At 43.8% G+C, this 15,485-nt stretch overlaps 1 protein-coding gene across 8 annotated transcripts in view; it reads right to left on the reverse strand.

Moving 5' to 3' along the window:
• Window positions 1-13,187, reverse strand: part of Tut7 (terminal uridylyl transferase 7) — a 52,177-nt gene extending 38,990 nt beyond the window's left edge. For 2 of the 8 annotated variants that reach the window (XM_028772190.1, XM_028772189.1), the window contains exons 1-8: window positions 12,669-12,972; window positions 11,581-12,131; window positions 6,843-7,024; window positions 6,438-6,554; window positions 5,751-5,928; window positions 5,136-5,224; window positions 1,677-1,728; window positions 761-830 (exon numbers count right to left, since the gene is read on the reverse strand). In XM_028772190.1, coding sequence (XP_028628023.1) covers window positions 761-830; window positions 1,677-1,728; window positions 5,136-5,224; window positions 5,751-5,928; window positions 6,438-6,554; window positions 6,843-7,024; window positions 11,581-12,100 — 1,208 coding nt within the window. In that variant the 5' untranslated portion in view covers window positions 12,101-12,131; window positions 12,669-12,972. The other 6 variants (XM_028772192.1, XM_028772188.1, XM_028772191.1 and 3 more) reach the window with 5 other exon arrangements.
• Window positions 13,188-15,485: the final 2,298 nt, after the last annotated feature.

A 15,485-nucleotide genomic window follows, 5' to 3' on the forward strand; every position in this document is an offset into this window, starting at 1 on the left:
CTTCCTTCCTTCCTTCCTTCCTTCCTTCCTTCCTTCCTTCCTTCCTTTCTTTCAAGGCAACTATTTTTGAGTAGATTTGTTTGTCAGAACTAGGACTGTATGTTTTCAAATATTAAAAATATTTTGGAAAGAACACATGAATAAAAATTATCAAAGCCCTGTTCTGCTCAATCCCAAGGGTACAATGTTTTCTCCCAAGTCAAAGGGATTTGCTTAACGCGGAGTCAGGAGAGGCTACAAAGCTCGCCCTCAGTGGTGAGGACAGTGTCAGTGGTGGGGACAGTGCTTCCCAAGGGAAAAGAGTTGCACATGTGAGGCCACCCTTAGCACGATCTCAGATGTCACAAATGCACAGAGAACAAAGGCAAAGGACCTTACAGGAAGCCACTGTTCCAGCAGGCTGACTCCAGTCTAGCTGAATGTGTGAGGACTCCCCCACCCCAATACTTTATTCCCTTCTCACAATGAAAGCACATGAAAATGGCCAGGGAGATGTCCAAGTGGTACTCAGATGAGGAACCTACAGCTCTGTAAGGTAGACCCTGAGATTATACAAAGTACTTGTAACCTTGGCAATTTTGAGAAGCTGGTGGGGCTTCCAAGATCCCAGCACAACAACAGGCACTTGGCCACAAGCTAATGGCCATCCTGGGTGACATGGTAAATGCAAGGCCATTCTGGATTATACATGGTTAGACCTTATCTCAAAAACCCCAAATCAAATGAATCACATAAACTAGTAGCTTAAAGGCACAGAAACCTTTGCTTATCTCTGCACACCACCACAGGGACCCGGGCATGGAAATCAGCATCAACATCAGTAAAGGAGTCTGAGGAAAGAGGAACAAACAATCAAACAAGTTAATGAAAACTTCTCTGTAAAGCAGACCCGGGAAAACAGCCGTGGGTCTGGGAGGTCACTACCACACTCAGCCCTCAGGTGACTCAGGAGGAGAGAACACTGTCCAAGAACCAAGTCATCCCAGACAGCGCCCTAATCTTTCTGAGCTAGTTAGTGTCTGATCAGAAATGACGGCAGTGCAGATGCAGCATTTAAACGCTATGTGGACAAATTAGGAATGTGCACAGGAGACTAAAGACAGATTGATGGAAAAGCTACTAAATCATAGTGTCAAATATGTATTGACTGAAACAAGATGAATGTTTAAGTGTTTCTCATACCAAGAGAGAAAGAATAAGAATGCCTAACTCAAGGAAAGGAGTGGTTTGTGAGGCCTAGCTACTGAGAAAATGCAATAAGCACCAAGGGAAATACTGTATTGGATAAGACAACCAATGAGCCCACTTGGGAGCAACCGTCTTTGAGTTCATTAATCAGGGCAGGCCCCATCTCTTTACCACTTGTAACATTGATTTAAACCATCAATAGAGCAGATTACTATGAATGTACTCCTAGAATAAATATCACATGTTTTGCATTTTTCACTCACAGTCCAGGGCTCATTAATCCTGAACGCTGTCAGACTAACAGCTATCCGACTAGTAGTCCTGGGAGTGTTAGCTGGACTCTAGTTAATAATTCAAGGGCATTTACTTTTATTTTTGCTTTGGATTTTACCCAGAAGTAATTTTTATAAGTGAATTTTCTACTTTCAGTTTGATAGTATAGACAGAAGACAAAATCAGAAGCAAAATGTGGAAGAATTTGGCCTTACCACTGTTCTTTAAACATTCTTGAACAAGTAAGAGGACATCTGGCTGAGACATCTAGGAAATAAATGAATGAATACATGAAAAAAATCCCTAAGCACTTCTGTTTTCTGGTATAATACAGTCTGAAGTTCCCCAAATTGCTTTCCAAATAAGAAACCCACATTGCTACAGGTGGAGAGGAGTCACCAGCCTTGGTAAGGCCAACAAGTGACACGTGAGGATGCATGCATGGGCAAAGGACTTGCTACAAAGTAACTGTGTACAAACTCATTCTTGAGGGAGTGACCCCTTAGCTGTCTTAATGGTGGTTGGAAGGTGTCTATTGCAAAGATGTTCCTCTCACTCTGAAACACTGTAGCAACACACAGCTACATGGATCTAAAATTAGTATCTCTCTTCTCAAAACTTTGTTCCACACTGGACCAAGACCATTTTAAATTCTATGATGGATCTTTAAATGTTTCTTTTGTGGTTGATTTGAGGTATTCTATTTACAGATTTATTTATTGATTGATTGATTGATTGTGTGTCCCCTGAAGAGATCAGAAGATGGTGTCAAAGCTCCAGAATAGTAGTTACAGGAAGTTGTAAGCCACCTGAGGTAAGAGCTGGGAGCCAAACTTAGGTCCTCTGGCAATGGAACAAGCACAGGTAACTGCTGAGCCGTCACCCTAGCCTTCTGGTTTTTTGATATTGGGTCTTGCTCTACAGCTGAGGCTGGCTGGCCTCAAACTTACAGTAATCCTCCTATTGCTGCCTCCCAAACGCTTTGACTACAGGTAGGTGCCACCCTCCCAATTCAAGGGTTTTTAAAATTCTTACTGACACCATATTGTTGTTCTTACTACATAGCCTTCAAGATCCTGTACAACTAACTGCCCCACGTCTCTGCATCCTAAGCGGAGTTCTGTGGAAATGTGCCCTTTGAAAGCCAAGTCTATGCTCAGGCCTTGTCACTCGGCCGTGTTTCTCTGCAAGGCTCTCTATAGTTAATAACTTACGATATAGCTAATAGCTTACAATAGCCACTAGAGAGCCAGATCTGTCTTGTCCTTTATAACCCAGCATAGAGCCTACAGACAGCAGGGGCTTACGGAAAATTTGCCACATGAATGACACCAGAGCAAAATAACTACTAAGGGTTTACTCTGGTAGACCACTTATCAAAATCTGAAACTTAAAAGAATATTAAGATTGGGGCTGGCAATGTTAAGAGCACATACTGACTCGCAGAGGACCCACGTTTAGTTCCCTGAGCCCACACAGGGCATTTAACAATCACTTGTAGTAACAGCTTCTGGAGAGACTATAACACCTCTGGCTCTGAAGGCACACCTGCACTCATGTGAAGACGAACACACACACACACACACACACACTTAAAATTAAATTCTTTAAGAAACAATAAAGTCTGTGTGTTACCTAACCAGGGAGCTATAGAATTAAGCACAGGAAGGAAGGAGAAGCTATGAACAAGAACATTAAGGAATCCAACCTCAGAATCTATTTGTTGTTTCAAAGACAGGATCTCACTATGTAGCCCTGGCTGACCTGGAAGTTCACTATGTAGACTAGGCTGGTCTCAAACTCAAGAGACCCACCTGCCTCTAGGATCAAAGGCATGTGCTACTGTGCCTGGCCTCAGAATCTATACTTATAACAACTAAACTAAGCATAGATCAACTATAACAAAACAGTGGGAAGCAGAGTAGGTAAATTGATAATCTAAGTTTCTTTTGGCTTTAAAGTTCTGACTTATCTATGTCATTGGGAATCATATTTCACAAAAATGTAGGCTTATATACCTGGTGTGTGTGTGTGTGTTGGGGGGATCCTTACTTTACTTTCTGCTTCATTCACGCTTACTCTGTCTGACGATTGTCTGAAATTCTGCTATTCCTGCCTCCAGCTCTCTAGAGTACTGGATTATAGATGTGTTCTGTTCCAACATTTGAGGTTAGGTATGCTTGTTTTTTTGAAAAGTGTAATTACTTTAATTACATTTATTCATTGTGTGTATGTGGGGAGGCGTACATATGGCCAGAGGCATACATACAGTTTGTGACACTCAGGGATTGAATTCAAGTTATCAGATTTGGGGGCAAGTACCTTCACCCACTGAGCCATCTCTCTGGCCCATCACTCTTATTATTATTATTATTACTATTATATAAAAGGGGAACTTGGAAGCCAATTAGGTTCCCAGAGCATGAATATTTACAAATATTATTTGTAATATTATAAATATATTATATATAGATATTTTGTATTGTATAATATGCAAATATTATATAGTATATTGTATAATATATAGTATATAAATATTATATATCATATAACATATAAATATATATCATAATATTATAAATATTATAAATACACTATTTGAACATTTGTCTTCCTTTCCTGTCCTATGAAAGTTGATTTTATGAAAAGAACTTAAACTTTCTGAAATCAAACACATAGAATCCTCCCAGGATTCACATGCTTAGAAAATCAACATTACAAGTAAGTAGGGAACATCTGTAGCAGAATAAACATGAAAATTTGTAAAGTAAAAAAGTTAAAATTCTGAAGCTCAAGACAAAAGACATAAAATGAAAATTGTCAGGGAGAGCTGTCACTGTCACACTTTAACTATCAAAATGCATTCACATCCAAGTCACATTCAAAAGAATCTCCACTCTTTCCCAGCAGACAGCCACCACAAGCCTCCAGCACACTCTCTTGCAAAGCCTGTGCCGTGGGAAGCACAGCAGGCTTACCCCAAGCAGCCCCACCTGCACAGAGCTGAAGTCCTCAGAAAGGAGCACAGCCACAGCCTGGCAGCGAAGGGCTTGGCTTCCTCACAATTCTTGTGATCCTGAGGTGCTCATATGCTAAAGTGTGTTTGCTGATTAGCCATTAAATTCTGAGCATTCTCCAATTTAGAAGCCTTGCCCTGACCTCCCTCAGAGTGTCCACCACTCTGTTAAGAAGTTGGCTGTCATGTCCGTTTTCAGAGGGACAGAAAAGATAAAGACTCTAAGATCTGTGTGCTTCTGATAAGGAGCCAAATCCAACTGGCTGGATAGTCTATGACCAAGCAGGTCTGCCAGGTGACTGAAGTTATACAAATGTCCCCATGGACTGAAACAATACAAACAGCTGAAGTAAAGACGGGGGCTAAGGAGTCCAGAGCACTGCTCTTCCAGAGTTCAGATCCCAGTACCTACACAGCTGGCTCACAAGCTCCAGGGGATCTGACGGCCTCTCTGGCCTTCATGAGCACCTACACACATCTGGTGGACGCATGAGCGCGCGCACACACACACACACACACACACACACACACATTGGGGGGAGGGAGAAGCAAGGGCACATGAGTTCACACAAGCACATAGATATAAAACTTCTTAAATGCTAAACAAATGAGAGAATTCTATGTGAGCATGAAGTCCAGCAGATCATTTTGTACTTACGACAGCTGGAAACTGAACATCAATGTTCACGTCAGAGTCTCTGAAGCCCAGTCTGCTACAGGAGGATCCATAAAGCCTAAGAGAACAGTCTGGAAAGAAGTAAGCACATAGGAGTCACGGGAGTGAAGTCTCTCCGAAGCTATTTAAAACATCAGTCAAAGCTGCACCCAAAAGCTGGACGCACTGAGCCCAGACGCTCACAGAGAGGACTGCACAGCCGTTCGCTCAGCTTTTCCTGACGTCAGCCACTCCTGCCATTAGCTGTGCAGCATGATCATGCTCATATTTTGTGTAGAAAACTGTTGTAATTTTAAAAATTCAGATAATGTATGCTGAAAGGGACATGTGTTTTAAAACCTACAGTATAGTCATAAGCTAATGCAAGCACTTCCTTCGAATGTCAGAATGTACACATAGCTCTTAGTGTGAGCAGTAGGTTCCACTATAAAGGGCTCTTGCTGTTGGGGTCCAGTCTTGGGATGCCCTACCTGAGCCTCCATAAGCCATATAGGCAGCAGCCATGGCCAGGCCATAAGTTAATGCTTATTAGGTAAAAGCCACCTGAACTATGAGGCACTTTTAGATACTAAATAGAAAAACGAATCTAGAACATACCTGGCAGTTTGTGCTGGAACACACTTTCCATGACACGCTTAATCTCTAGCCTCTGATCCAAGTTTTCACTGTGTAAACCAAACTCCTGCACCACTCTGTCAATGGCGCTGCCAACTGCATGTATCTGGGAGGGCACTGGCGGGGGCAGTGTGGTGAGCAATTCTTCCTCCTGCTTTTCCTTGTAAGAGCAATGGTGAGATTAAAATGACTCAGGTGGTGTTCTTTTCACTGAGACAGGACCCTATCGAATTTTCTGGAATCTTTGTAGCCTTCCTTATCTTAGACATGGTGGTCTTCATCCTATCAAACATACATACACACTTCATGTGCTTAATATGGATAATAAGGAGTAGGCGGGAATAGAGAGAAAACATGGACAGCAATAACAAATATTAGGTGCCTTATTACCTGCATAAGAACATCAAGGTCCCACCAATGGCTTCTTATGTCCTAAGTCTGGACTTGGGGAAATTCACAGGGCCACCCAGCAAACACATCTGACTACTGGACAAGTATTCTGTAGTGGGTTTAGGGAAAACCACAAAGGAGTACACTGCGGAGCATTCGTGCAACAGCAGAAATCTCCCACTGAAGGCAGCCACAACTGCAGTCCGAACACACGTGACGTGTAAGGGAGATATCGTAATAAAAGGTATGCACTTGTTCCGGCCCCAGAGACCCGCTCACCTTCAGGTTCCTCTTGTGCCTCTTCTCCTTGATGTGCTTGTGGGCAAAAGGGATGGAGTCGATCAGAACGTCGCACAGCCTGCAGGTATACTTTGCTGTCGGGCAATTTCGTGGCCGCTACGGTTTGAAAAGATTGACAGGAAGATGTGTCTCCAGACATTTAGAGAAAATGAGCCAGAATAATGGTTTCCCCATGACTTCCAAGCTTGACAGTCAGTCTTATCTAAATACAGTGGCAGTAACCCTTGAGTTTCTTAAGTCACACTGATTGTCCCTTAGCATACGGACTTACACACTGATAAGGACGTGAAAAGCCTAATTCCCTGAGGCAAATATTGCAATTACTAACACAGTGTAGAGTAAAATTTAGAGACCATATAGTAAGTGTATCCATAAAGACGTTACCCTTTTCAGCCTGTCGATGCAGTCTCTCTTGAGCCGTTCCTCAGCCTGCTGCAGGCCCAGTAGCTCCTTGGTTGAAAGGACGGACTCATCGATCACAGGACCATCCAAATCTTCCTCCTGCTCACCGTCCTCTGTTCTAGTCCTCCGTGGCTTACGAGGTCTGGAGCGCTGTTTCTTGTTTTCTTAAGTTAGGGGGGACAATATGGGTGATGTTGAAAACTATAGCTCTGAGTAAGAAGTAGAACTTTCTTCCTATAAATCCATTTACTTATGCATAGTACTTGAACCCAGGTCCTCATCCATGCTGGCAAGTGCTAGGCCCTGAACTCTACCCCAAGCCTGTGCGAACTTATTTCAACGATAGAATAAGTGAAGCCCGAACACTGAACAAAGGGGAAGGCAGCTCTCCCCATTCCACAGAACTGCTGCAATTAAAAAGGACCATATTTTCCATAGGATTTGGTTTTATCTCCTCCCACACTTCACTGCTGAACACTCATGCGACAGCAGAAATCTGCCACTGAAGGCAGATACAACTGTACTTCTAATCCACGTGATGTACAAGGGACATACATGATACTTTCAACCAAACTGTAAATACACCTGTGTTTTGATGAAAAATATTCGTATCTAGTTTGATTTCTTCTTAAAATGAAGAACCCAAGTAGGGGAAAATGGACAATATTGTATGTATGTATCTGGAAAACTTGGAAATTGTGATCATTTTCTTATATGGTTCAAAAAAAATCGTTTAGCTACAATTCAGCCTTCAATCATAATTGGGTTCCTTCATTAGGAGAAAAATCTTCAAGCCAACGCTTTACTCACTGAACACACGCGGTTGCCACTTTGGCCACACACCAGTGACAGGCTAAGCACATGAAACACAACTGACAGTTAAAAGTCAGAGTTTTCCCTAAATAAGTGCATTATGAACTGTTGGTTCTACAATCTGTAGAATGGCTAAATAAACTCAAGCTAACAACTTTTCAACCTATGAAGCAGATAACAATTTTGAGACTGAACTTTAAAAACCGTGGTGAGCAGCCTTGACACTCCAATCAGGTTCTAAAGACAATGGAGGCTAATTGTAACACGGGGCTAAAACAATTTTTATTTCCAAGCTGACATTCTGATTAGAAGGATGGAGAGACGGCTCAGCGGAAGGAGCTCTTGCAGAGGACCTGCGTTCTGTTCACAGAGCCCATGCAGCCTCTGGAGGCACCGCACATGAACACACCCACAAAGACCAAAACAATCCAACTTTAACAACTCTGATTACACACATGGGATTGTTTGCATTGGCTTTTCATAAATTAATGTTTGGAAGAGGTCTTACCTAAGGCAATCTCTCTCCAGCTTTCAGAGGGACTCATGGCTTAGCAACTGCAATGCATTGGCTAACTGCAGGAGAGAATTCTGGGTAGACAAGGAAGTATAGGACTTCCAGTTATAAAGAGTCCTAGTGTTGGGGCTAGAGAGATGGCTCAGCAGTTCAGAAGGCTCACAGCCATCTGTGGACTCGAGTTCCAGGGGGTCTGATGTCCTCTTCTGGCCACCATAGGCTTCCACACACAGATGGTGCAGATGCATCCAAGAAGGAAGTCAGTGCTCTTATGTGCCCCACCTCCTCCGATTCCTCTAGCCCTTCCCACAGCAATGCTGAGGTTAGCCCCGCTGTGCGGGATGGTAACATAGGTAGTCTCTGAGGTTAGCCCCGCTGTGCAGGATGGTAACATAGGTAGTCTCTGAGGTTAGCCCCGCTGTGCAGGATGGTAACATAGGTAGTCTCTGAGGTTAGCCCCGCTGTGTGGGATGGTAACATAGGTAGTCTCTGAGAACGAAGTGACTTGTCTAAGGGCACAGGGCCAAGGCAAAATAAACATCTAAAATGCAGTTTAAAATATGGCAGAAGTCAGCCTTGTACTCCAGGATGCAAAGTGAGGAGAAATCCCTACACGGCCCCCTGTGGCACACAGTAAGAACAGACAAGGCTGTCTAGGCCTGTGGGGACAAGCTGTGAAAAACGATCACTGGAGCAGCTCTTGAACAGCAAAACAGCCCAAGAAGGTCCCCAAACTACTGACAGGAAGATGTCGGGTTCCTTGGGCTATCATGACCCCAGCTATGAGTGTTCCAAGTCCTCATGTCTTATTTGCATATGGAACACCACTCCAGTCACAGAGGACATCTGAATGGATGTTTTCTGCCAGCCTATTAATGACACTGTCCCAAAGATTTGCATTGCCAGCCTAGGTCATTTGAGGATTGAGGGAGAGACAATGTCAAAATAAAAAAAGAAAAACAAAACAGTGCTTAAAAAGCTTTAAAAATCAACTTTAATATAACTTTATCACATCTTCTCAGTCAGAGTGATTCTTATTATTGCAGGCCACGGGAGTGTACCCATTACTCCCAGAACAAGGGAGGCGGAAGCAGAGGACAGAGCGTGTGGTGACCTCATCGACACCAGAGCTACACAATGAGACCCTGCCTCAAAAGGAAAAAAATTAAGATATTTTATTCCCTTTAATGATCTTTCTTAGGGTCATTTCCACACACTGCAAATTTACACATTAAATTAAACTTCTATTGTATGTGATCTTATACAAAACCTTAATGTTTCCTTTAAAAAGATTTTCAAGGCAAACTATCAATTTCTTCATTTGGCAACGTGAAACTGTGCTTTCTACAGAAACATTTAAGCGGGCTTCTGTAAACACAGAGTTAGTGCACTCCCTGTTCACACCTTCTAAGACACCTCTCTAGTCATTCCTAAAACTGAGAAAGGACACGTGTAAGAGGATTTGCTCTGCAACTGTTCCCTTTAATATTTCTAGGTGCAAAATGTGGATCTATAATTCGTTATTATTACTAGTAGTGGTAATTTTAGACAGGGTCTCATTAAGTAGCCCTGGTTAGCCTGGAAATCCCTATGTAGACCAGGCTGGCCTCAAATCCACAAGTCTGTCAGCCTCTGCCTCTTGCGCTCTGGGACTAATGGAGTGTACCTCTCAGCCTGGCTTACACCTTATCTTAGAAGTGCCATTTAAGGCATCCCACTCAGTTAGTTAGGTCAGTGCGGTACGAGGCCCTTAAAAGTCCCCCTTTCCCCCTTTCTTTTTAAATTTTTGTTTTGTTTTATTCACAAAACCCACACTGGCTGGGAGCTCACTAGAGAGCTGAGGTTGATCTTCAACTCTTGACCCTCCTGCTCACCTCCCAAATGTCTCAAACTTTCTATCCTCTGCCTTAACCTCCCTAGTTCTGGGTTGCAGGCATGTAACACACACATATCTTAATTTTTTATTTCCATAAGACAAATATAGGTAACAATGTCCACACCTACATAAATGCCATGAAACACTTATAAAGTCTGCACGACACGTTAAAAAGTAACAGAGAAACCCAAAGCCCAGAAACCACCAATAAACACTACTCTCTTGTCAGAACACTAGGCCCTGCAGGCTGAGGTGATGGCCAGGGTGACAGGAAGCATCCTCAATTTCAGTTTCGATTTCAGTCCCACTTTTCCATCCAGCACTGCATAGATAATTCTGGACAATTTTAATCTCTCCAAACTGCAGCTGCCCAATCCACAGAAATGTGGTTCCACATCACCTCAGAAACCCACACAACTGCCTTTCTAGTCTGCCCAGCTCAAAGATGTATAAGGCTACAGTTTATTTATTTTCTTTTTGAGACAGGGTCCTTTTAAACCTTAGCTCGGGAGGAAAAAGCATAGCATCACTGTGAGGCCAGTCTGGTCTACAGAGCAAATTCCACACCAGGCACCACACACAGTGTCTTTTTGGAGAAACTGTCTCCAAAAGAGGGCAGTTTTTCTAAGTCTAATTTCATACTATAAACAGTTTTCATGCTTTCCATCCAACTCATGACTTTATTTCACTTCTGTAAATACATAGAAATAACTTTCCTGTTCTTAGAAATAATTGCTATACAACATCTACTTGCACATTTTAGAAAAATACAATCACTTTGTATCAATATTAAAAAATGTGAAGATACCTAGAAATGAAGTTTTAGCATTGGGAGGTGCAAGCAAGAGAATCTAGTTAAGGCTAGCCTTGGCTACATGAAAAACCAGCAGACTTAGATTCTTCTGAAAGGGAACAGCACTGCTTTTATCTGCATTCTGGGTCTCTAAATTTCTATTTCCCAAATTTTGTTGTCAAGGTTGTATTCCAACTACCTCTGGCTCTATGTGAATTAGTTTGGTTAAACAGAAACTTGGTTTCTTTTTTTTTTTCCCCCACAACTTCCTCTTTCTCTGTCACTACCTCTCCCCCTCCCGCTGTGCCTCCCTTCCTCTCTTTGTAATATATGCAGCCTATACTCTGTCTTAACAGTAAATATTTTCAGTTTTATACTGTCATGTACATTATGAACATTATTTTAAAATTAAAATCATGTACACAAAAGTAATACAGATTATAGAAATTAGAGTAATGGCCACCCTCCTCCTCTCCCATAAGGTGTTTATTAAAGTAAAATGAGCCTCGATCTTTGGCTTAGTCTTTTTGGGGACAGAACTACACTACGATGCCCAGCCTGCCTTGCAGCTTGTGATGGTCCAATGCACAAAATATGTTGAAGCTGCCCAACTATACTGTAAACACTAACACAATCACATTACATAGCACATTACTGAAAAGAACAACACTTATTTGGATGAAGAAAATAACACAGACACACAACCTAGAGACTTGGGGCATACCAGGACTTCCTGCTTCCATTTCTGACATGGCTTCTAGGCTGCTGAGGTCTTTCTGAAACAGCCTTCTCACCGCTCTGCAGCCTCTCCCGTCCTGCCACCTGTAGGCATCGTCACTCTCCTGAAAGGAATCTTTCCTTGACCGGCTCATGACAGGAATCCTAGGCACGGCCTTGAACTCTCTCCAGCTGTCTGCATTACCAGCGAGTTCATCAGATAGCCATTTCTTATTTTGATCTTTGTGGTTATCATTCATCCAAGCAGGCTGACTGTAAATTGGGTTTTTAAATGCATATGGATTGCTGGAAACCGCATATAGTCCTTTCCTGGGGGTGTTCCCATAGTTCCCGGGTGCAGTCTTTTTTTTTGGAAGGCCCTTTTCCATTTTACTGCTATGGCCTTTAGCATAATCATCCATTATTAAATAGTCTTGCTGGGGATGACCCCTTCTGAAGTCATCGTCATCGATAATCCCGCGGTCTTTAGTGCGCTTCACAAAGTAAGGCTTTGCCGTATCTCCCATGGTCTTTGACTTCAACTTTCTTACTTTGTACCTGAACGAGGGCATTTGGGGAGGAAACAAAACAAAAAAACTGTAAAATAACATCACACCAAATACTCAAAGTAACACACTGATGCCCTGAAGCCTTTATTTTCCCCCGTTGAAAAATTATATTATCACATTCCTAATAATTAGTGCATTCCAGAAGTTAGGAGCCTTAGCTTTACAGTGTTCATAAAAACCGTAAAGGGTCCTTACTTATTACTATGAAGACTAAATCTGAAGATGCTTCTATGTCCTCAAAAACTAAAGTAGTAACTTCTATCTAACAAAAGCACCTCTCTTCAAAGTAAACATCCTAAGTCAACACTGTTACAAAACTCTCAGATCTATTTTTTTAAACTTGGCAATTACTTTTAAGTATCAAAGTAGCCTAAACTATGTGAACAGGCTTCAGTTTCGACCAGCCCCACTCTATGCTTTCCTTTTCAACCCGGCGCGACCGCCGGGCGAAGGGGTTGCACTTCCCACCAAGGTACCACTCTAAGGGTCCTGGCTTCCGACCAAGGGACAACGCCAGCTGACTTACCCGATTTCTTAGTCCCCAGCCCCAGACAAGTCCAGTTTCGTCACCAACCACAATCCACCGCAGAATGACACTCCTTTTCCTTCCCCATTCGGCTGCCCCACCCCTGTGTGCCTCAGTTTCCTCAAGCGGAGTCCCCAGGCGGAGGAGGAGGCGGTCCCGCGCTACTGGCCACGAAGCCGCCGTGGGGAATAGGAAGCAGGAAGCGCCCGGCCATTGACAGGGTTCCGGGGTCCCCCGGACCAGGGCCGGAGCCCCGACACAAAGTGAAGACACGGACTCGAACCCGAGGGCTCCGGGCGCGCAGCCCGGCCGAGGCAGCCGGAGAAGGACGGCGCCAACGTACCTCGGGGCCAGGCAGACACGCTCCTTGGGGCGGGGGGAACCCACGGGCCCAGCCCGGAGGCGAGTCCCGGAGGGACGCGACGAGACGGCGCCCAGGAGCACTCACCAGCGCCGCTGCGGTCCCCCGCCGCTTCCTGTCCGGGCCCGGCTCCTCTCCGTGTTTTCCTTCGGCCCCACTTCCGGCGCTCAGCGCCGTCTCATTGTGCGCGATTGGAAGACGCCGGTACCCCCGCCCCGCGCTCCGCCGCTGGCCGGAAGCGCGCACCGGAAGCGCGCACCACCCAGGTTCCGCCCAGCGCCGGGGGCGCGCGGCGGGTGCGGGCGGAGAGGTCCGGTATGCTAGCTACCTGCGCGTTCTCGCACCGAGTGCTTTCGGACTTCCCCAACGCCCCTCTGTGGCTTCTGGGGAAACTGAGCCAGACTTGTTTTAATTCCAAGTGACTCCGAGTTTCAGTGAGGGCTTCATTAACGACCTTGAAGTCCAGTGGCCTAAGCCTCTCGTGCTCAAGGGGAACGCTCCTTCTTTTTTTTCTTTTTTAGAGGAAGACCCTGTCTCAAAAATAATTAAACAAACAAACAAACAAATAAATAATAGAAAGAAAAGAAAGGGGGGGAATGGAGGTCGTATTTTGAACAATATTCGTAGTGGTAAAGGATGGCCTCCGGGAAACAAATTCAACTTTTTTTTCCCCGCGGGGGGTGGGGATGGGGGGGGACAAAAAAGACTAAGAACTAGCAAACAACACAGACCTGCTTTTTTTTTTTCCTAATTGAGCATTCATTGTTATCTAAGTATTCCAAATGTCTTGAATGCCTCAAGCAACTAATAAATAGAAGTGTTGGGGAAAAAAATAAGGCAGTTTTCATTTCTACCTCAACAACACAGAATAAATTTAAGCCCATTGGTTCTTTAGCCAAAAGTCTTAAAGTGAAAAATGCAGATAGCCTTGGCTATTCCAAGAAACTGTTTTGAAAACTGTAAATAAATATTAACTCAATCCTAGTAATTCAGGAAGAAAGGAATACAATAGAAATTTAAAAAGCAAAAGAGACATAGCTAAATGTCAGATGTTCTACAAACAACTTGTTATATCGGTTTTCTCTTGCTTTTCTGGATCATCTGAGAGGCTCTGCAGCAGTCTTTTTTTAAAAATGTATTTACATCCCAAATGTTGCCTCCCGATCCACCCCCCTTCTTTTCCCTATGCCCCTCCCTTTTGCCTCTCACAGAGTGCCCCCCCCTTTAAGGCGCACCCTCTCCCACTGAGGCCAGACAAGGCTCCACAGCAAGCCATCTCTAGGGTCCCACAGTGTTAATAGTTCGAAACATAACTCGAGTGTTCCTGAAACTGACAGTAAAAGATACACCTAGCAGACTGTGACCACCAAGCAACGTAGATGTATTAAGAGAATGATGGGAAAAAAAAACAAAAAACAAAAACATCAAACAAAAAGCCAGGCAGTGTTGGCGCACGCCTTTAATCCCAGCACTTGGGAGGCAGAGGCAGGCGGATTTCTGAGTTTGGGCCAGCCTGGTCTACAGAGTGAGTTCCAGGACAGCCAGGACTGCACAGAGAAACCCTGTCTAGAAAAACCAAAATAAAAAAGAAAAGAAAAAAGAAAAAGAATGATAGGCTGAGGGAAAGGGTGAAAGTATTTGCTGCTTTTACAGAGAAGCAAAGTCCACTTTCTGTCACCCAAGGTGGTTGCTCACAGCTGCCTCTAACTCCATTCCTAGGGGATCTGACACAGTTGGGCTCCACCAGGACCTGATGCACACACACACACACACACACACACACACACACACACACACACAAATCTTTTAGAGAGGCGGAAAGTACACTAGAAACTACTCTAGGGGAAAAAACAATGGCTAGCTTCAAACCTTCACCAGTGGGGAAGCATTTACTCTTAGACAGCTCTGTGTGGCTTGAAACAGACTCTTAAAAATTTGTGATCGTCTCTTATGTAGCTGTTTTCTGTTCTGAAAATTTATGGGAGCCAAACTAATAATGTGTTTGCCAGGCAGACAGTAGCATTTCATGGAGTCCAAAGGGAGCTGGTGATGCATCCATCATTATATTTATTATGGGCCGGAGCAGCGTCACCACACCCAGGTGAGTAATCTCTGTACCAAAGTCCTAGCTTAGGTAAGTCAACCTTGGTCCCTAGGATCCTAGAGGAAGGTACACAGCACACACTGTTTTAAGTATTTATAATCTTGTAATCTGCATTTTCTTCAATATGTATCCATAGTCTTTTCCTATTCTAAATAGTTGTTCTTAAGGTTCATGCCGAGTGCTGGAGAGATGGCTCAGTTGTTAAGAGAATCTGTTACCCCTGTGCCAACACACATAGTTCACTACTATCCATAACTCCAGTTACAGGGGTTCCATGACCCTCTTCTGACCTCCATGGGGGCACCAGACACACATGTCAATAGAAATATGTGAGCAAAACACTCATACACAT

Source organism: Grammomys surdaster, unplaced genomic scaffold (assembly GCF_004785775.1).
Source record: "Grammomys surdaster isolate TR1022 unplaced genomic scaffold, NIH_TR_1.0 211, whole genome shotgun sequence".
NCBI lineage: Eukaryota > Metazoa > Chordata > Mammalia > Rodentia > Muridae > Grammomys > Grammomys surdaster.